Source organism: Streptopelia decaocto (genome assembly GCF_964273445.1).
Source record: "Streptopelia decaocto genome assembly, chromosome: Z".
Taxonomy (NCBI): Eukaryota; Metazoa; Chordata; class Aves; order Columbiformes; family Columbidae; genus Streptopelia; species Streptopelia decaocto.
This window is the reverse complement of record NC_138657.1, coordinates 79014802-79037969: the sequence shown is the minus strand read 5'-3', so window position 1 is coordinate 79037969 and position 23168 is coordinate 79014802. Positions and strand designations below refer to the sequence as shown.

The window sequence follows — 23168 nt, the reverse complement described above, 5'->3', positions numbered from 1 at the left end:
ACACCATGGAGCCTTTCCCCCTCCACCGAATATGGCTCTGCAGCAAAAGAAGAGAAAGCATCTTATTTAATGGGAAAACCAGAACTGAAAACCTAAAATGTTTATATTTTCTCCAGTCTCCCCTCACCCATGCTGCAATCAATTTTTGTGTCTTTTTTCAATCTATTTTTCTTTTTTTTTTTTTTTCCCCATGTCCTAAATGGAGGGAGGTGGAAATGGCCTGAACTGGAGACTGAGCTGGTTCCATGAAAAGACAGAGATAATGAGAGCCTCAAACTGTAGTTAAAGCCATTGCGGCATTAACAAGCAAATTCTGTGCTGATCTGATTCATGGGGTCAACCTACCTGATATGTATTCAATTGTGAGGCACATTCTGTATCTCCAGGGACCAGCTTAGTCTGATAAAACCTAATCAGTATCTCCTGGAGGAGACTTTGAGAATCTGACCACGGAACTTCAGATTTCCCATCTTCTGTGTCATTAATTGATTGAAGAGTTGGAATGGAAAGAAAATGAGGAAAATATGAGGTCACGATTTCAAAATTGACCATTGAATTTAGGCTTCTGAAATATGCATTAACACTTTGAATTTGAAACTGAGTGTCCAGAATTTCCAATTCTGAGGGGTTTTTTTAGACTTTAAAAGAACTTTCATCAAGGTTTTCTCGTGTCTGTAAGACCTGTTTGTGCAAATACATGGCATTTACATAGTGGGAAAATTCATACTACTTCTACATGATACCAGGGTTGGCAGACATGGACTTTGCAAACTTTATATTTTTGCCTATGCTTTTACATTTTAGATTTTTCATTGTTAAAAGGTAGACCCAAACTATGAAGGGCAGTGTTTTGTCATTTGGTGTAGTCTTGTATTTTCAAAATGGTAACTGAGTCACATTTTGATAGTGGTTCAAAGACTCTTTCAATGCAGTTCCAAAAAAAAAGATGCTTTGTTTACAGACAGTACAAATATTTTTAACACAGATGATGCCTGCTTTATTTTTACTCCCAAAAATGAGTTATAGGGTAAGTTGCATGAAGGGGAAAAGTGGGAAAAAATAATTTTGGAAATCAGTTTATATGATTAATAGTATCCAGATGATATATACTAAACTGGAATCTGCTAATGAAAAACTGGTCTCTTGGCATGAGGAGCTGGAATCTGGTGAATGAATTTGAAGCTGTTTAAGGGTTGATGCTCACAAACTTAGAGCTCATACATTCAAGAGATTGAATGAGTATATCCACACTGATTAACTCAGATACCCTGTTAAAAAGAAATGTAGCTAAATCAGTGCGGTCTCTAACCTACAGCCACTTAGACCAATAGTACCTTATTGCCAATTTAACTTGAAAATTTTGCTTGCAGATGCAAACTAACAGCCTGTGTAGAAGGTAAAATCTAAAGATGCCTCTAAATTAGGTTTTTGCCCTGCTGCAGTTCCATTTATTACTTATTCATTAATTTATATAAGCTGTTCATAAGTAAGATGAACATCAGGCCTAATGAATTAGACTTCATTGACTTAGACTGACTCAACGAGGTTTTAATACTTAAATCTCCCATTCAGCAGGTTTTGAGTATGTAAGTAACACTTGTTCATGTATGTAGCAAGTCCATCCTTAACACTTAAACCAACAATAGTATGTTTAGTATTTTTTTAGTTTAAATGTCAGTTTGGAGTCCTAAACAATGGAAAAAAAAATATGATTGTTTTAATAGATTTAAATATTTAGATAAATACCACCTTGCTATCATGCTTTCTGGGAGTTAGCTGGATATATGTTACCAGCGTATGTGCCTCATGGGCTTTTGGGAGATGATGGAGAACAAACAAATCACAGCATTTGCTTTGCTTTCTCTTACCTAATGAGGCATCTCAGCCAGATGGTAACCACAGCAGTCATGTCTGTTTGTTGAGCTATATGATTCAGATATACTGTGTATTTACACAGGTATTTAGCATAGATGTGTGTGGCTCTGCACACATACCATAGATACCTGTCTGGCCTGATTCCCAGAGGAGTCAATCACTCTTTTAATACATGTTTGTTCTTTTAGTCATCAGGAACTGCTGCTCCCAGTATGATCTTGAGTAACAGAGCTCTGGCCCTGAGGGACCATCATTTGGGTTGGTCTGTAGGGTGGTGATTTGAACCTATTTTCAGGAAAAAATAAAAAAAATAAAACAAAAACCCAAACTAAAAATTGACAAACAAAAACCAACCAACAAACCAAACCAGTCAACAAACAACAAAAATGAACAAAACCCGAAAGATGTAAGATTCACGTGGGGTGTTAAGGGTATTTAGCTCTTGGGAAGGTTTACACCGACTTCTGAACACCACCCACGCAGCAGCTGGAAACACCCCTGTGCAGCCAGGCCTGGTGCTTGCATGCCAGGAAATGTCTGGGGTTAAATTCTGCTCAGTAGTCCATGTTGTCTGAGTTTAACATTGGGGAATGTCTTTGAACTCTACCTACCTTCTACCTCTACCTCTGTGCATTTGGTCTCAAGAGACCTGCCCTGTGTTTACCAGAAAGCTGACATCCTAACAGGGGTTTTAACTTGTATTTCCTGTCTCTCTGTATGAGCCTAATAATCAAATTGCTTTTCTTTTCTTTTTACAGTTGTGGAGGGCATGCAATGACGTGGGAGATTTAAAATGCTGGCAGATCATGTATTTGTAAATCTAATGTTATACACCTAGTGCAAATATTCAAGCTTTCATTCTTTGGTAAATTAATTCGTACTTTCTCCTTCATCTTGTGAAGAATTATCTTGCAGCATGCTGATGATTCTGGTTTGATTGCAATAATAAATTTGGTTGGTTTGTTTGCTTTTTAAGGGGAAATAGTGCCTTAACTTTTTTTCTTCTCCTTCTCAAAGGCTGATGAATTCTTCGTTGAAGCGGTAACGCTGAAGCAGGTGAGGAGGGTGAGGATAGGGCATGATGGCAAAGGAGGAAGCAGTGGCTGGTACCTTGCCAAGGTGATAGTGAGGGAAGAAGGACAGCCAGAAAGTGAGGCTGTGGAATTCCCCTGCTACAGGTACTGGAAACAATGCTTGCAGATTATGCCTTCATCTACGCATTTGCCAGATTTGAAGAGCCTAGCTCTTGTTCCAAGATTGGAATTTTCTGAGCACAAGCTTAATCCTTTTTATTTATTCATTCATTTACTTTTGCTAAGCCTGAAAGCAAAGAGTGTGGATTGGGAGGTTTAAGATATGGTTAACTCCCCTTAACAAACTAACAGCCATCTGAACTGTGAACTTCTCAGCAATTAGCTCGGTTACATAGAGAATTTCCAGAAGGTCAAACACAACCTTCCAGTACCACATCCAGTGCACTGCGATTGCCTGCTGCGGAAACACGCTCTGCAATACGCTGCAATCTGCTAGTTCTACTGCATGTGCAGAATGAGGTTCTGGTCCCTCACATGCACATCCCATCTTTCCAGAAGCTATGGGATGCTATTTTTGTGTTGGAGGAATGCAAAATTGTTGTGCTGCCATCTTGAGAGCTCCTTGCATGAAGGGAAATGCACATCATGCAGACAGAGATAGCGGCAGAGCAGAGGGCTGTAATTTACCCCTGTGGGTGAGTTATAAATGTATTCTTCTCTTTCCCAGACAGTCAAGTGGCCAAAAGAAATGTGCTGTACTGAGGCTACCCATGGGGGATGAGATGTACCATCTGTCCTGGCACTAACTAGGGTCTGCCTCAACATCACAGCACAAAACAGAGGGAACTGGGTGAAAACATACGAGACAAACTTCACTGCAGTTCAGTGTCCTATGAAGTCCCACTTGCCCTCTCAGGATGTCCACCCTGTAAGATGGAAGCCCATTGAGCTCCACTGAATGACATCAAGTACCTGTTCTAAAACATCACCTCCTGGGGGACAAGTGGAATCGTACAATGCAAACACAATTATTTTCAAATTGCAAACAAAGGTAAAACCGCTAAGCTGGTTACTTGTCCCTTGTCACTGTGAATCAGGAAGAACTCCACCATAATGAGGGGAGTCAGCCAAATACAAAACAGGAGACAGCCCCAGCCTGTCTGTATTGCTAAAGCCACATCATATCAGGGAGAAAACTCACTGGGGAGACAGCACAGAGCAACAGATGCAATGTCATCTTGGTTGCGAAAAGCAAGCCAGTCTCTCCCTTCGCAAAGAACAAACCACCACGTTGTCTTTGCTGCCTTTTGATACATATTTAAAAACCATATGTTTTACTGAGCTAAGCAAGCAAGCTAGACAGGTTTTTACTTGGACGTGAAGTGTCCACGTGAAGAGCTGCTTTGCTCGGGCTCCTCAGGGATATTTCTGTGTCTATCTGCACTGTGCAGCTGGCTCATTTTAAAAATTTCCTTTTGAATTGTCTCATTCCTTGACCATTTAGCTGGTTGTCCTCCCTCAGCTTGGAGTGATGACCTCCTTCCCCCGAGGTTTCCACCTGTTGATCAGAAGCATCAGAGTCCTCAGGGTATTCTCCTCAGGCCAGGAACTGAAATAGGAGGGATAAAGAAAACCCAAGACCTTATCCCCAAAATATCCACGGGGTGCATTCAGGCTTCAAGTCACAAGCAATGGAATTCCACTCTTCTTACCTTTCTAAATGTCTCTTTTTCCAAGTGTTGTTCCTGCGGCTTTGTTTGCTGTCCTTGTGCCAGCATTATCTCTTCCTCTCAGATTGAGAAGGTAACATGACTGATCACCTCCAAACACAGGGACAGATGCTCCCTCTCACTATCTTTGGTGCCCATGTCTCTTGGGAGACTGGGGCATCATCGCAGTATACGGGTGTCGTCATGGAGTCTGGAGATATCTGAGAGTGAAGGTGCTCACCCACTGCATCCTCCACATGAGGGATAAATGTCTCCATGACCTGCAGCGTTTGGAAGTTCCCCTCCAGTCCTGTAGGCCAAGGACAGCTGATGTCCTCGCTACACAGAAAGGCCTCATTCACCTACTTCTTCTGAGCCAAGATGGTGAAGAAGACTTGGCCAAGAAGAGTGGCCTTCTTTTAATGAATCAATGCAAGCGAGGTTAGTTAGAGACTCCATTCTGGGGACACCAGAGAAGCTTCTGTTTCTGTTTGGCCAGTCCATGTCCAGAGAGTGGACATGCTGATGTTTTTATTGCCTTCATCTCCAAGACCTGAATAACTTCCACTCTTCTGAATAGGACAATTGCGCGGTCTGGAGAAACAACTTCTGCTGGTGCATCCTTACTGAAAGATACTCTATTGTTGCTTAGCTGCTACTGTGAGACAACTAGAGGGCAAAATACATTCCAGAAGAAACACATCTCACCCGTGCAGAGAGCTTCACAGGCTTCTCACCTCTGTAAAAACTCATCTGTACCAGCATGTGGAGGGCAAATACTATAGCAAAGAGCTGGCCAACCATCTCCTCCTATAACTGATGTCTGTAGGATATCCTTATAGATCTTCATCACATCTAACTCACTGAAGTCTCTGTTCTCGTCATTTATACATTCATATACACAGCTATCATTTGTCTTTTAATTTGAAAGCTTTTTTTATGACTGTATAGGAACATCTATTGCCTGATAGTCACAAGAGCTCTATGTGAAGAACCACTTTTGTAGCACAAGATAGCCAGCAGAGATCAAGAGAAGCTAAGTGGATTAATTGTGAGTTTGTGTCAGATTCAGGAAGAGCATGGAGAAATAATTACTCCCAGGCCTGTGCTTTCAACTCTTAAAACACTTGGCTGTAAAAAGAACAGCTTGTAGCTCTTCTCTGAGTCAGTGATTTTTAAAGCGGTCATTTGATCTCTGCTTACGAGAAGTAAACGCACGTAATTCTCCAAGTGTTATTTGCAGAATTACTAGTACCTCGCTTGGATGCACTGCTGTATTTTTCCTCCCTTATGACCACATGACATTATAATATCTGTGCTTTTAGGGACTGAACACTGACCCATTCGTTGGCAAAACTAGAGCAATTTATACTTTGTAATGCCTGACGTGGTTTAGGTATTGTGATTATGAATACCTCTAGAAAGTTCAAAATGAAGTTCACCTTTTGTCCCAGAACTGGAGTCAAACCTTTCTGAAGCTCAGAAATTAGTTCTTTGGGTTTCGTTCTTCCTCTGTGGAAGTCCAAGAATGGACTCGCTGACATTCTCTAATACAGTCTATTTTTCATAATATTTATATCCCAGACAGAATGAATTTTCAATCAGGCAAAGTCATGAGTTCATGATAGAATAGAATTTTATATGCTATAAATCATTGCAGCTCCACTGAAATCTTCAATGATACCTCACAACACTTTTTTCTAAGCATATGGACTGCACCATCTTAATTTTTCTCTAGCACAAGCATAAGGGAGCATTGTTAATTTTATGAAGAACAGACAGACCATGAATGGGATGATGCACTAGGAGGCTCCTGCAAAAGAACATTTATTCAATCAAATGCCAAAAGTGTTCATCACATCAAGGATTCAGAGAAATCTCCTTTTGTTGCCTAAAAATATGTTGAAATGTCAATCTATTTTACACACACACAAATATATATAGGTTATATTTAAAGACACACACAAATACATAAATATCTGAACTAATGGTTGTGCTAATCATTCTAATTGCACTCAGACTATCATCTGCTGGATTTCAAATGCTAAACATGATGTCATACCATATTTCCTTCCAGCACTTCCCTGACTCTCTGTTCCTTTAGAAATTCTCTCTGAAGTGGCTTTCATGTCCTATTGGTGTCTGCTTTGGGTTGTTGGACAAACAACATCTCTTTAGAGCTAAATATATGATACAGGACATGATTACAACCTTGCAAAACCCACAGTGACATGTGAATTACATGTAGTGAAATCATATGAAAGCTCTGGCAAAATAAAGGATTTTGACAGGTCTTTTGTACTAGGAATATGATGGCACTATCCTGAAAAATTCTATTTTCTGCAGCCTGATGTGTTTATAATGTGTCAATCTATTTGTGTTCAGTGTAAGACTATAAACCTCTGGTTGAAATCTGCTGCTCAGTGATACGATATTGGCATCACACTGAAGTAAAATTAGGATGTTTCAGCATATGTGCTGAAGGGAAGGAACACAATGGTATTGCTCATCCAAATATTTCCTCTGTCACTGATGTCATCTTCCTGAGAAAATAGTACTTCTGCCACTTCTGGCTACTCTCTTGGCTGAAACAAAGCAAGGAGCCTTAATTTGCTTCTGCTGAAAGACCTCCCTCTTCCTCCTCCAGTTCAAGACATATTTGTCCTCTCGCCATCAGTAGCTACCAACATTGACAGAGGGGATTTCTTTACCTAGGGTTGTGTCCTCCTTTTTAAATTCACTTTTCTTACCTGTCCTCACTGTTGAAGCAATCAGCTCTCGCCATGCTGCACACAGAGATCTGTTTCTTGTGGGATGTGTTTTCATCCTGTCACCTTGGCACAGAAGCGGTTTGCCCAGGTTCAACCCACATCTCCCCAAAGCATCAGCAATGGTGAAGGTGACAGAAAACATCAGCATGCACACATGGCAGCAGAAACAGGAGCTTGCAGGACACAAAAAACAGCAGCAGGAGAGCAGAAGTGTGTCTACCTCATGAGCTTACCAAAGGCCATGCTGGATTCAGTGGTCCTGGGGTGGTGGAGTTCAGGCTCGAATTTTATGGGTCCTCCCAGTTGACATCCACGTACACAGAAGCATCTTGACTTTTGGGATGATGTGATCCCCTAGCCATTGGATACCTGTTCAAGGACGTGAATCCTCAGCCAACATCAAGAACTACTTGAGACAAAGGTATTAAGGATCAGTACTAACAGGTAAAAGAAAAAATCCCCCAACTCCAAAACATGAATAAAAGTTTCCTTTCTTAAGAAAACATGATGTCTTGGCATGCTCCTCTCCTACCCTCCTTGCACCTGCTCTTGCTCGATTCTTTACATCAATTTAATGGTCTTCCCGTGGATTTTTCTGTTCCTCTGTCTCCACCACATCTCTCAGGAGGCGCAACACCACATCTGATGCCCTCACGTGGTGTTCCTGTGATCATCATGTGTTCATGTGCTCGTCACCTTCATGCTGATCCCCTTAGTTTTTAGCTCCTTCCAACTCACCTGCACATGGCCACCTGATTTAGGGAGTGAAAGGGAAGAATACGGGGTAGACTGCATACCCGACAACACGACAAAGCTTAGAAGAGGTCTGGGAGTGGAGATGTGTGTCTGTGTGCTGGGGCTGCATGCACCACTTTTGCATGGGGACTTGGCTGCTGGTGCTTCTGGGACTGGCTGGCTCTAGCCCAAGTTTGTTTTGCTTTCCTGGTGTTGGTTTTCTGCATGCTTTTTTTTTTTTTTTGTGCTGTTTTCCTGTGGGTGGGAAGGGAGAGAAGGAAACTAAAAAGGTAACGTTCCTTCAGATGGATGAAATGGAGACCTAACTTCCTTGGTCTTCCAAAATGTCTGGTTACTTTGGCGGCTGGACTGGATGAGCTTTGAAGGTCCTTTCCAACCCACACTATTATGTGCTTCTATGATTCAATGATTCTTGGTCAATACAGTGAGTCCAACCAGTCATGACTGTAAGCTGTGCTAGCTTATTACCAGTGAGATACTATACGTTTGATCCAGCTCTCAGTGTGCATTTGTTCATGTCCCCAAATGCCCGTTATGAGGGTGTTTTGGTGGTTTCTGTGTGTGCTGGCTCATCAAGAAAATCAAAGGTGGAAACTCAAATGGGAACTTGGCTCCTCTCCTTTTTGATGTGAGGGTCAGCCAAGGAGGACCAGTGTGGCACGGCGACATTGTGGTAGCAAGGGATAGGATGAGAGGAGACGGCCCCAAGTTGTGCCAGGGAAGGTTCAGATTCGACATTAGGAAAAATTTCTTCCCCAAAAGGGTTGTAAAGCACCAGAACAGGCTGCCTAGGAAAGTGTTGGAATCACCATCCCTGGAGGGGTTTAAGTATGTATACAGGAGGTTCTTAAGGATGTGGTTATGTAGTTAGGTTATGGTTGGACTTGATGATCTTAAGGGTTCCTTCCAACCAAAATGATTCTATGATTCTATGATGGCAGGAAGCTTGCAGTGAGTCTGCACTGCGTGTAGTTGTGCAGAAACAGGTCTTCTCTGGTCTGGTGTCATCCACATAACTGCGTGGTCACCTTTAAAAAGAAACATTTGTTTTTCTCTTTCTAGTTCTGTGAATTATTATACCAATTTATATACCCTAAATGATCTGCCAGAGCTTGATCTCTTGTCCTTCATACACCTCCACTGGTTTTGAGCAGTATTTTTTTAACTGCAGAAGGTTAAACTGTGTCCCTGTGAACACCGGGCTTTCTAGGAATGGCTCCTGCTCTCACGACGTGGTGTTTGGGGACTGAAATGGGCCCAGTGCCTCACTGTGGGAAACCTGAACCTTAAGCAGATGCCCACATGAATATCCTGAGTGCTGCAGCGAAGTGGAAAGTGATAAACCTCTGCCAGGGCACGTGCTGCTGTAGTGTAACTATTTCTCTGCGGCATATGATGAAGATGGGGCTGTGATTCCTTCACCCTTGAAGATGAAGGAGCAGCTGGGAAGCTTATCAGATTAGCAATTGGTTCCCCTCCATTTTACTTTCAGATTTTTTCCTTTGAGATCATGCTACATTTTGCTTTGTGCCCAGCTCTTCTTCTTAAGTAGTCTAGTTAGATCATTAGGTTAATGTTGAGAAACAAAGGATATCCTTTTGCTGGTGCCGGCTTCCACCACATACCCTGTCCTCAAAATGGGAACGGCAGCATTCATCCTCTTCCTGGTGCAGAAAAAGGGATTATATACTTATCTGTAAAGAAGGGAAAAATGGTGATACATTAGAGTAAACAAACAGTAAAAAGATGGTGGGGGGGGAGGGTTGTAACTTAAACACTATAAAGGTGATCAAGGGCGACAGTAATAAAGGCTGCAAGTATTTCTGGTCAATGGAGGTTAGCGCTTTCAATGGACAGAGACGGCCCATTTACAGAAATAACTTGTGGTTATGGAGGCTGTGCTTTCCAGACAGACGGACATCACAGCAGATGCCTATCTACTGCGAGCAGAGATATCTTGGGAAAACTGAGGTTTAAAGTGTGAGTGCCACAGGGTCTGGTCAAGCTCCTGCAAACTTAACAGAGATACAGAGCCCTGTGAAAATACCTTTTTGACTGTGATGTCAGTTTTTACAATGTGTGGACCCAGCAGGTCTTAATTATTCAAAGATAACTTGCTTCTGTTTGTAAACTAGGTGGCTTGACAAAAATGAGGATGACGGTCAGATTGTCAGAGAATTAGTGCCTGCTGGGGAGTCACCAATGCTAAAAAGTGAGTTTAGCTTGGAAATAAGAAGCTCTGGGTTTGAGCTGTGTATGCACGTATTTACGTGGTTTATTCTACTTAGTAACTCGTGTCAGTTTACAGTTAATCTCCTCGGCTTTTTTTTGCCATTCTTATGCAAGAAAGGGTGGAAATGCTTCCGACCCTTAAATCCTAGTTTATGAATGGGATTAATTTGCATAAAAAGAGAATAATTGCAAAATTATATATGTAGAAAGAAACTTTGATTCTTTTCATGTTGTGATTTGTTTAAAATTTGCTATCTTGTATAGTTTTCTCCAAAGGATCTTGAATTGTCATTGCTTTAGTAAATTCTATTGAATAACACTGTGTTGCCAGAAGAAAATCACCAAAAAGATTACACTGTCCTTTTCTGGAGATCCAGGGCTCCAATTTTCTTTAGAAAACAGCCCTTACATAGTTCAGTTGAAATGCTCTTTGTTTAGTTTTAGGAAAAAGAAAAAAAAAAAAAAGCTTTTGAATTAAATTGTAAGTATAAAAATGTGAAATCAGCTCACTTGCCTAAGCTTATTTTTGTGGATTGGTAAACATATAATGGTGAGAGGGTGGAATACACAATATTTTCGGCTTATTAGTGTAACTCCTGTGTTTTGGTGAATAACCGCAAGGTATGAGAGCTTAGCTGGTGTGGTTCTAATAAACCGGGCACATGAATGGAGGAGCAAAGTAATTTCTGTGTCTGGAGCTGGAGCCCCCCTGCTCCCATATCTGTTTGAAGCTGATTGCCGGGCTGAGCTCTGGAAATGTCACTCACGTGTCTGTGTTCTGTACATTGATCTCACTTCAGATGTCAGTTATCACATCAGCGTGAAGACGGGAGATATCCCCGGTGCCAGCTCAGACTCCAAAGTTTTCATCAAACTCTACGGTGAAAAAGCAGACTCCAGCAAAGAGTTTCTCTTAGTTTCTGATAATGATCTAGGCAATTATTTTGAACGTGGTCGAGTGGATGAGTTTACTATAGATATGATGGATATTGGGAAGGTAAGAATTAATTGGAGGCGGCTCTACACCTTGTGAGAGTGTCTGAATTCAGAATCAATATATAGCTCAGGATTAAATGAGAAGCTCTGGCCTTTGGATTAGATATCAAGATGGGATTTGATATTAAGAAATAAATTGTATATAGATAATTACATCGACAGTCTAGTGTACATTCTGGCATGTGATAGTGTATTTTAAGTTTACTGTTAAGTACATATATAAATTATTTACATAAACACAGTGGAAGAACAGGGCACCAGGGCAAGGAGATTTTGATATATTAAATAAATTCTGTTGTGCTGGGTTTTTTTTTCTGCCCTCTTGATTGTTGTTCGCTTTTTTTAAAGATCAACCGAATACTGATCGGCCATGATAACGTGGGTCTCCGCTCTGGCTGGTTCCTGGCCAGTGTCCAGATCACGGTTCCAGTCCAAGGAAGGCAGTACATGTTCCCCTGCAACCGATGGCTCGACAAAGACGAGGCTGATGGCAGGGTGGAGGTGGAGGTCTACCCAAGTGAGATTGTGCCTATTGAGAAATGTGAGATAAAACACATTGAGAAATGTGTTCTTTTTAACAGCTAAGAACTAAGTTTCTATTACTAGCTTCTTAAAAGGACCAGGACATCACTGTGTTATACACCAAAAATACAGAAATTCCCCATTTCAAAGAGCTTATGTAGGTCAGGAAAGTAAATTATTCTGCTGGGATTTTTTCCTAAAACAGTTGTAAAAACATTACTGAGTTTTTAATCTCCATTTCCTAAGATTGTATGAAAAATTTACATCCTGGGTGGTATAATACAACACAAGGTACTATGCTGCTTCATTACAATATCAGTGGGTTCTATTTTTTCACATTTACCTGTCCCAGTCCTGCCTAAGCACATGTCCCGTCCTGTCTGTATTACCCCATTGTCTGAAATAGTGACATTGTTTGACAGAGGCCAAATCCCTACAGTCTATTATACTTCTATCAGTAGATTCGTTTTCTTTTAAGGCTATGGTTAAAATTTGCCTTCAGATCTTAATATGCTTGTTTTTTCCTCCTTTCTGTGTAACTTCCTTGTTTTATATTAAGGACATCATTTAACCACTCAGTTGTTAATACTGACATGAAGTTCCCTTTTAAGGCTCTACTTTGCACCCCTTTGAGACTGGCTTAACAGTCGTAAAATGGAAAACCATTAGGTTAGGCCTCAGCAAAGAGTCATGTTATCTCACATTTGGTTTGGCTATGTGGTCATTTGTTAAGACAAGGTAATTTAATGCTAGAACTGAGCCCTCGGGAATGTTGTTATCTCTGCTTCTCTGCTGATATAATTGCTTTATTTTTGGACCAGTGATAAACTACGAGGTGTCTGTAGTTACCGGAGACGTGCGAGCCGCAGGCACCAACGCCAAAGTCTTCATGCAGATTTACGGCGAGACTGGCAAAACGGAATTGATCATCTTAGAAAACAGATCGAACAACTTTGAACGGGGAGCCACAGATATATTCAAGGTATGATTAAGGTGGTCAGTGTTGCTTCTATGACGGGAAAGAAATGACCAGCCAAATCTGAGACATCAACAGAATAATTGATCCAAATATATAAAACAATTGACCTAAACAAAACTTGCAGGTCAGTTGGTATCTGCTGTCCTCTATTCTTTTTTTTGGGAGGTGTTGTTTTTCTTTTGAAATGTTTTGTGTTTGCAGGGTGACTTACATCTTCTGATGTGCTGGTAGCAAATGTGAGATGGAAGAATATGGTCCAATAGCAACTTTTGTTAGCCTTCACTTTCAAAAGGAGGTACTCATATTAGAACTCAAAAGACCTTAAGCTTATATTTTGGGCCTGATCACATGTTATTGTCCCTTTTCTTTATCTAGTTGGGGAAAAAGAAACCCCACACAGAATACAAGGACACCTGACTTTGCCTGTGGTCACACATGCCATTTTCTGCAGGTATACACCAGCCCAACCCAGCAGAGGTTTGTTGCTGTAATTTCTGTGAACGTGTGAGTGCCCCATGGATTTTATTGCCTACAGCAGTAGTCCAGCAGGCACTGAATGATAGATGCACTAAAGATGCACAGAGCATCTTTCCAGCTATAGGTCTGGCCAGAATTTAGGTTTACCCCACGGAGTCCAGACTTGTTCTGAGCAAGCCAAGCAGAGTGTTTGCAGGGACTAAAAGCCTCAGACACAATACAGGTGTGTGAGCCTGGGCCTGGATAATCCACCACGAGGTCCTGGGCTGACAAGGTGTGCACCACTGCGTGGTCAAGCATCCTCTGCTGAGGGGGACTTGGGTACATTGGACCACTGTCTGGAAAGAATGGTGCCCTGATGTGGGGTTAGAGCAAGGAGAGGATGTGCAGTGAAGGCATGTCACAGCCACATCCTTCCGTATTGAAGGAACCTCAGGAGACACCAACATCTGGGCAGTAAAGCACAGAGTCCAGATGGAAGCAAGATTTAAGGCACATCTGTCACATATGCTCACAGCATGAGGCTCAGCACTGTGGTGCCCACACCTCTTTGTGAATTTGCAGTCCCACAGAGATGAGATCCGTCTCTTCACACAGTTAAGCACCTACTTGGAGATAATTGTGGAATCATCAGAATTGTGGCACCATTCGCATTGTCACTGGACAAATGGAGATCTCTTTATCCCAAGTTTTGCCATGATTTTGTAGTGTGTATTTTTGAGATCAGTTCACCTCGTCCTGCCTCAGTTTCTCACTTTATAGAATTAAGTTGGTCATGTTTATCCAATTTTAATGAGTTCTTTGGGATTTAAGATGACTAACACCTTACAAAAGTTTTCATTTTTAAGACTCTCTATAATTTTTCAGAAATTTATGAGTAAAATGTATTAGCCTATTATCAGATTTATGATAAAGCCATATGTACAGTGTTCTGTTTACATAGCTATGTTTATATCCTCTCTTAGATGTTTATTGACAGACTTTAAAGTTCTGCCCATTTTCTGTGATTTTTTTTTTATGAGCACACAAGGAAGAAGCTCTGAGGCATTAAGAGACAGATCATCTATCTTTTTCATGATATGAATATTTACAGAAAGATACGGGCAAGAACAAGATTGTGTGAGCTACATACTAATAGGAAATGCCATCAGTGACAAACAGAGCATGCAGGATGATCATAGCAAATCTAAGGGTAAAGCAGTGTAAGGAAAGTCACATTCTTTATGCCAGGACAGCTGGATCAATTTTAGTTTTCTGATAAGCATCTTGTGTGTAATTGATTTTGTTTTAATCTACTACAGAAAAAAAATGCTTCTAGACTGAAACCTTGTATGCCAAGTTGCCAGATTTCAGCCTGAAGCAAATGTTTGCAAGTTTTATAACATAAACACTGCCTAGCAGCATAAGCAATTATCAGAAACAAGTCATTGGTTGTTGAAGGGTTGCACGGTGTAAAACCTTCTATGCAACTTCATTAGATTGTAATTCAGACAAATAATCTGAACCAACAAGGTTTTGTATCTGCTGTATTAACTAGAGAGATGGGAACCTTACTGATACAGGCTTCTGTCACTGATGCATTGTAATCACTAGTGTTTGTATCCTCTCTGCACACTAGCAAAGTGAGAACACACTCTTCTAATTTTCCAGATAAGAAGTAAGGAGCAGGGCAGTCCAAGCCCATGGTCCATCAGGTTATCTGAATCCAAGTATGCTACCTGATTATTACACCATTATTGCTTCTTGTTTGGTTCATGTCTCACATTAAGAATTAAATGTAGCTTCTTATTAATTTAAAAAAAAAAAAAAAAGAACTCAGGCTCTGAGAATACAATAAACTAGCATGATTTTTTGGCTTATTTGTCTTTAATGCCAACATAGAGAAAATACTGGTGAGGACAGCAATGGAGAAGTAGGGAGCCCAGTAAATATGAATTCATCTCCTATCCTTGCCCTAGTTGCTCTGAACATCTTCAGTTCAGTTTGTTCGCACGAGATTTGGTGACGGGAAGTATGAAGAAATAAAACAGGAAGGAAAAACAAGGGTAAACTCAGATCAAAAATTGATCTTATTTTTGCTTAGATGTTTTGGGTGATAGAGGTGATGTTTCTCATTTTTAAGAATACACTTTATGAAGATAAGATGTCTTATATCCTTCTGGGTTGTGTTTTTGCCTTGGTGGCAGAGAGAGGCTGCAGATGTTGGCAAGATTTATAAGATTCGGATAGGCCATGATGGGACAGGCATTGGGGATGGATGGTTCTTGGAAAGTGTCACGCTGAAGCGGCTTGCCACAAAGGCAAAGGAATCTGATAAAAAGAAGAAGAAGAAAAAGAAGAAGTCTGAGGAGGAGGAGGAAGAAGAGGAGGCCAAGGTGGAAGAAGAAATGGATGTCTACACATTTGTGGCACACCGCTGGTTGGCTAAAGATGAAGGAGATAAGGAGCTGGTGGTGGAGTTGGTGCCTGATGGAGAATCTGCCCTGGAGGGTAAATATCAGAGGGAAAGTGCATGTGTGTGTGGGTGCAGCAGTTGCGTGAAGAATGATAACCACAGTGTGGTGCTTTGCAGGACCATTTATCGCCCCCAACCATCCCATTGCCCCAGGCTTGCAGGGCAGGTTACACTGTGGGCTGGTTAATCTGCTCTGGGGAGGAAGAGAACAGCGGTTAAACTAAGGTAGAGTGTGGAGGAAAGAGCCTGAAATGACAGTATCCTGAAGGACTTCTATAGGGTTCTCCAAGGCTTGTTTGAGGCGCTTGGGTCACGAGCCTCTCTAGTTGGCAATGTGGCTAGGAGTTTATCATGGTGTAACTATTTATCAAGCTAATAACAAGGGATGGATAAGCTGCTCATGTTTTTAGATGCAAACAAACTCCAGACAAAAGTTTTCTCAAAACCGGCATTTTGAGGCTACTTGGTGAGCCATGTACCTAATGAAATAAGGCCATTTCTGGGCTCCTCCTGATCTGCCTTTGCAATTTTACCCACAGAGAATACATATGAAGTCCACGTTCTCACTGGGAATGTGTGGGGGGCTGGGACGGATGCTAATGTCTTCTTGAGCATCTATGGCGTAGGAAGAGGAGACACGGGTGAGCGCCAGCTGAAAAGGTCGAATAACCTCAACAAGTTTGAAAAGGGCCAGGTAATGCATGAATTCAACTCACTCAAGCGAGCAGGAGGCTGGCATATCTCTCAGTTATCGCGCTGGCCATTCATTAAAATCTCTTCTCTGCAAGGCTTGGCATCTTCTTTCAGCTTAAAGCCCAGATGTGTTGCATTTCTTAAATATACTATTTAAAGCAAAATGCCTCAAAATGTTTTCCAGGGGAAATTCATTTGAATAATAAGCTGAACACCAATTCTACATCAGAGACACCTTTTGCATCTGCTTCCTGTAAGCATTCTGACAATAATGTTTTCTGCCAGGAATACTTGAAAACCACAAACTTCAAATTAATATTGGAGAGCATTTGTGAGGCAGCTCAAGTGTGTCAGTACTTAGATTGCAAATACAATTCTAAATGTTTTCCTCAACAAGTCAGCGAATAAAAGCAATATCACACGGCATGCTATAATTACATTATAATCCAATCCGATCAAACAACGTGCCTTGTAGATTCAATATTTGTCATAAAAATGTTTAGGAACAATTAACAAGCTACTATTATAGCCATTAATTGTTCAAGGAATAATTGTGAATAACGAAAAAAATATGGAAAAAATAAGCACCTGTGGAAATCGTTGGATCATAAAAAAGAGCCTAAGGTTGTTAAATAAGCTGTTAGCTGTGATTTGTGAGCTTGGCATTGGTGAAACTGCAAGCTTCAGATTGTTCTTCGTTCAGAGGGAAGACCCCCCAAGCTACAAAGGTAACATGCTTTGTTCTTGGGAGTATGAACCCAAAGTCTACCACCAAGGTAATCACATTAAGATATTTACAGTATTGTGATAACAAGGTTCATCCTGCCACACTAATACAGCTAATAAATGAATCTCATGGTTGTTGCATATGGCAAAAGGAAGAAATCATGTGGTTTGAAATAAAGCACAGGAGAGTTTCTGTGGGGTCAATACGTTTGTATCCAGTTCCAGATTCAGTGTGAGGGAAAGTGCTAAGCCTGAGAGGGATGAGGTCTAGGAGAGTTAAACCTAGAGGCAGCTGAAATGGGGATGAGGTAGAGAAAGCAGTGAAGGGTTGTGTAGCTCTGTGGGTCTTACTGCCTTGTTGTAGTCAACCATGAGTGTTAACGGCAGAGGTCACGGATCTGCAGTTATTTTAGTACCTCCACCCCGAGAATACAAGGGAGGCTTACAAAACTATTTCATTTTAATTGGAAAAAAGATCACCCTCGGCCTTTTACTGTCTTTCTCTCCCCATTTAAAGGAAACACAGTCGTTTACCTCTTGCCTCCTGTGCAGGTGGATGTGTTCACCGTCAAAGCCATTGACCTGGGTGAGCTGAAGAAGCTGCGTATCCGCCATGATAACACTGGTGCTAGCCCAAGCTGGTTCCTGGAGAGGGTAGAGATTGTTGACCTCAAGGAGAGCACCACGTGAGCAGCCTGCCGCACCCTTTTCATATGGTCAGAAAAGGGGGCATCTTCTCAGGAGCCTGCAGGACCACGGGAAGGCAGAGGAGATGCAGAAGGGCATCGTTGTAGCTCTTCACTGACCCAACAGGAGTCCTTTGGGAGCTTTGTGATGTTACACTGAGCCTGGGGTTATTCTGGGGTACCACTGTGTGGGGTTTTGCTGTCCCAGCACATCTGCAGTTAGGAAACCAGCAGTGTTTGGAAGGAAACTGCAGCTTTTCTCCTGGGAGGGACTCGCCCTCCCCTCCAGGTCTCATTGCAAAGCCTGTGCTGTTTATGTTTCCTTTCCAGGCTCCCCTCTGGAAGACTTTTCATAGAATTACAGAATAGTTTGGGTTGAAGGGACCTTCCCAGCTCCCCCAGTGCCCCCCTGCCATGAGCAGGGACATCTTCACCAGCTCAGGTTGCTCAGAGCCCCGTCCAGCCTGGCCTGGGATGTCTCCAGGGATGGTTCATCCACCACCTCTCTGGCCAACCTGGGACAGGCTCTCACCACCCTCAGGGACAACAATTTCTTCCTCATATGTAGCCTGAATCTTCCCTCTTTTATTTTTAAACCTTTTTGGTTGTTGTTTGGTTGGTTGGTTTTTGTCTTTTGTACCTAATGTAAAGTTCTGGGACAAAAGCAAGTCCTGATCTAAGTAAACTCCCATGATTTTTCATAGACAGTTGGGTGAACAAAGCCTGGCCTGTTAGAAATGTGAAATACAGGCTTGCCTCTGAGCTGGAACAGGCTTGAAGTCACATGCTGGAAAGTTGCACAATGTTCTGGTGGGTGGGACTGCTCATAAGTACCTCAAAATGGGTCCATTTTTCATAAACACAAAATGCCTGGGAGACTGGAGGTTCTCTTGAGCTATTTAACTTCTTCTGGAAGTGAAAACTAAAACAAATCTATCATATGGACCTGGCAGCCCAGAAACAGCACTTTTCAGTAAGTGCTCACCAACCTAATTGTGGATTTAGCTCCCACAAACAATATCCAAGCTCAAAGATGAAAATACATGTATTGTTCAGCCTTGAGTAATCTTGTTGTCTTTAAGTAGCCTCTGTTCTGTGCTTATTTTTTTGTTATTAAAGCCTGTGAAGTTCTGTGTAAGTTCTGGGTGCTGCTGTCATTTTTGTAGGTATTATTTTCCATGCCAGCGGTGGTTAGCAGTTGAGGAAGATGACGGTCAGATTGTCAGGGAGCTGGTCCCAGTGGATGAAGCATTTGTAAAGAAAGATTCGGAAAATGATGGCCAGTCTCTTGCAACGCTGGGCCTGGAACAGAAAGGTTTATGTTAGCCTTGTATTTCTTCCAGTACGGGGTTGAAAAGGAATCCAGTTTTTAGCTGTGCGAAGGGCACTAGTGGTTAGCGTTCACTGGGCCATGGGTAATTCTGCCCCAACCATGGAGCTTTCAGGTGTCAATGAAGTGTGAAGTGCATGTCAGCCAGCTGCTAATTTTTAGGTGATTTAGTCATCTTGCAAGATTGGACCCAAAGTGAGAAACCTAGGAAGATAGATAACGTGTTCAGCCATCATCTCTCAACCGAAATGCATATTCATCACTAATATCTAAGGCATAAATATCCCAGCCATTTGACATGATGGACTGGAATGGTTAAATGTTTCAACATGAAACCGAGCAGAGAGCAAATATGACCAGAGAAAGGGACCTAAATTTATCTCACTTTCCACCTTGCTGATTGTGTCCACTGCCCTCTGAAATAACTTTGCCTCTCTTGTGCATAATTTTGCATGATAACCACAGAAAAAAGACACAGTCCTGGGTCTGATGCTGCAAGGTGCTGAGTGCCCAACACTTCCACTGGCTTCACTGCCAGTGAAAGGTCGGAAACTCTCCCTTAACTTTCCTCTCAAGTGCTTTTGAATATACAAATGATTTCCAGAAATTCTATAGCCAACAAATTTCTACTAATCGTGTAGCCCTTTTGTTCAGTAGGACCTGCTGGCTCAGCAGCATCTTGGAAACGTGTCTCACTATGGAAAAGAGGTTCCATTTTGGAAATCTTGAGTAGGTTATTTGGTGAAGGCTATATTAGACTTTGCCATATTTTTTATGAGTTTACTGTGCTTGCTAGATGATGGTGCGATAGAAGTCCCTCTAATTGTTAGAGGTGTGTTTGTGAATATGAACTGTGCATGTCAAAGTGCACACTTTCTGGTGTGTTACATGCATATATATTATCTGGCACTAATAGAAAAAAAGGGGATGGATGTGGGTTTCTTTAATGAAAGAGTATAGGCAGAGGAAGTTTTGAGGGGCCTTAGAGGTTCCCTGGAAGCAAATGGGAAGGCTTGAGTACATTTCTTATCTGTAGATATGCAGACAATGTGCTGAATGACTGGAGCAGCAGAAGACTCTGCAACAAGATAGCCCAGCTCACCCCAGGAGCTACCGCAGCATGTGACAGGAATTAGAGATTACAGCATGGCTGCGATCAGTCAAAATAAAACCCAAAATAAACACACATATGCAATGAAAAGTAGAGTTAATTCCTGCTCAGACTTCACACTCTTAAATGAAGGTGTTTTATCTGACAGCTAAATCGACAACATACACTGTGAAAGTGAAAACCGGGGACAAGAAGAATGCTGGGACAGATGCCAACGTCTTCATTACTCTCTATGGAAGTAAAGATGATACAGGTATGGCTTCACGTGATGGAACAGCATAGCACCTCACTGCTGGATACCTGAAAAGACGGGTCATGGTTTCCTTCCCTTTCCTCTCCTCGATAATAATTCCTCACTCCTTTTTAGCACAACTTCACGTTCTCAGTGTCTCTGCACACAACGTGATAGCTGGGAGCACACCACCAGCTGCTGTAAATCATTGTCGAACTTTGCGAGGCTGATTTGCACCAGCTGCTGATCTAAAGGCTTTAATTTCTATTATAGAAACAACGCAGTTGACTGGGACTGCATTACTGAGTAGTGAATGCAGTGAATGATTTGCTTTTCTCAGCAATGAATCAGCATACTCCCAAAATCCAGGTCTCCTCTGCCTCTTTGAATGGCCCAGGAGTATTTAATCAGCTGATGAGCAAATCCTCTTGGAAGCGGCCGAGCTGCATGTGCAGTGACTTGGGTGGCTGTGGGAGTGACAGGGAACCAGTGGGTAGCAACAATTTCTTTAGCTGTGAACCCAGCACAACATCATCATCCCTGTGACACTGCCAGGGGATCACTCAGGAAACAAACTATGAATATTTTTGGGTGTCAATGCAGATTTGGTTCAGAGGGAGGGAGGGAGAAAGCCCACATCTACAGATGAAAAGCTGTTTTTCATGTTTTAGCCACTTTCCCTCTTCTCCTGTTGACATTCCCAGAGGATTTGTTTCACATTTTGAACAATGTCCTTTTGCATCACCACAACAGGGATAGTCAGCCTAAAGGCCTCAAAGATTAACAAGAACAAATTTGAGCGTGGGAAGGTAGATGAGTTTACAGTGGAGTCTGTGGACATTGGAGACCTGAAAAAAATCAAGATAGGCCATGACAATAAAGGTAAGATAATCTGCTTTGTAATGCAGTATTTCTAGTGCATTAGGCATACCTCTGTGTAAAATAACCTGCCTTCAAGACCCCAAAGGTAATTTACCTTTTGGTGACAGATTTTACTGTCACTTTGGTTGTTTCTGCTACTATATTTGTTGCTAAAACCATTTTCAAGGCTATGGCAGTAAGAGCACGGTGGTGGCAACTTGCAGGTAGCTTTCCAACATCTCTCTCCACAAGAGGCTCTTCAGTTTTGCAGCCATGTCTTTAGAGAGATTTCTTGTACATCACTAAACCTCATATTTTTTATTGCCGTGCATGGGACCTATAGACTTGCCTCATTTCTGTATCAGTATTTTGGTTGTTTTCATCCTCAAGTCCTAGCTGTTTCTTAGACGTAAAGGTGTCTCTGCTTAAGACCTGGGAAACAGCGGAAAGACACCTGAATGCTTTCCCCATGGGGCACCAAGGGATATATTTGTTGATAACTCATCTATCCTATTACAAAGGCAAATTAGTCCAAGCTATGGAGTAATCAACACTTCCACATGCACATATTTAACCTGCCACATATAGAAATGTATATTAGCTCACCCTGGACAATCGCTTCCAATGATCTTTGTCATTTCTATTCTATTTTCCCATTGTTAAAAGAGGGGAAAATTTGTTTCTCAGGGATCTGGAATGCAATGATTCATTTGCTGTTGTCTGCAAAGGCTTTTCGGGTTATTCACTGTATCTCTCCAACCACAGGTAATTCAACAGGCTGGTTTCTGGAATGGGTGGAGATTGATGCCCCATCACTGGGACGGTGCCTCAAATTCCCTTGTGGCCGTTGGCTGGATAAATCAGAGGATGACGGAGCCATTGAGAGAATTATCTTCCCTGCAGAACTACAGACAACAGAATATATCCCATGTGAGCAGAATGCTGTTTCCCCAGGACACACTCATCATTACAGAAGATAAAATCTCACTAGCTCATGCAGTTTTATAGGCTTGGCCTCTCCTTTGAATTGGCTTTGAAAAATTTATAAATACATCACATGTCAGCTATTCCAGTTACTACAAAACGTTTCCTCTGGGTGCTCTAGACTAATATTTCCTGCATTTGTCAAGTCAGAAAGTCATTAGAAGCCATGTGGCTGTGTATTATTGTCTTCTTGCTCCCTCTTGCCTTTCATCTCCAAGTACTCGGCCTATTCCAAGCTTTCTTCTCTGTCTCCAGTTTCTCTTTGATCTTCCTCCATTCTGACATTCCTGTTTCTGTTGTCAAGGCAGACACTTTGGTCTTGCTTCCAAGCCTTGGTTCCCCCACTGCCTTTGGCATTGCACACCCCTGTCTTGCTGAAAGACCCTCTTCCCATGTTTCTTTGCTGTGGTGCTTTTCTGATAGAGTTACGCCATTCTGCCTCTTCTAGTGTTCTCCGTTTTGTCCTTACTCTTCACTCCCTTCCAAATTAAAGTTTAGGGTAAACCCAGAGCCTTTTAGAAGCCCCTTCTGAGAGCTTAGCTGATAATTTTCCAGTCTGGTATGACACCTTAAAGACTTTCATTGAGGCAAATTCCTCTCCTGTCCCCAGAATATCAGGAATCAGATAACACAGCTTTCTTGAAAAAATCACTGGAAACATTATTTTGCTCATATATAGCCCTTTTCTCCCCCTTTTTCTCATGTGTATCCTTGACTGTGTGGAGGGAATTCACAGCTC

General features: G+C 41.8%; 1 protein-coding gene across 10 annotated transcripts in view; it reads left to right on the top strand.

Annotated features, from left to right (window-relative positions):
* Positions 1-23168, top strand: part of LOXHD1 (lipoxygenase homology PLAT domains 1) — a 183675-nt gene that overhangs the window by 84221 nt on the left and 76286 nt on the right. For 8 of the 10 annotated variants that reach the window (XM_082075766.1, XM_082075769.1, XM_082075760.1 and 5 more), the window contains 12 exons: positions 2893-3053; positions 10281-10357; positions 11178-11374; positions 11722-11914; positions 12717-12877; positions 15538-15841; positions 16346-16500; positions 17778-17911; positions 19078-19226; positions 20501-20605; positions 21338-21466; positions 22211-22375. In XM_082075766.1, the coding sequence (XP_081931892.1) occupies positions 2893-3053; positions 10281-10357; positions 11178-11374; positions 11722-11914; positions 12717-12877; positions 15538-15841; positions 16346-16500; positions 17778-17911; positions 19078-19226; positions 20501-20605; positions 21338-21466; positions 22211-22375 (1930 nt within the window). The remainder of the gene's footprint in view (positions 1-2892; positions 3054-10280; positions 10358-11177; positions 11375-11721; positions 11915-12716; positions 12878-15537; positions 15842-16345; positions 16501-17777; positions 17912-19077; positions 19227-20500; positions 20606-21337; positions 21467-22210; positions 22376-23168) is intronic. The other 2 variants (XM_082075762.1, XM_082075765.1) reach the window with 2 other exon arrangements.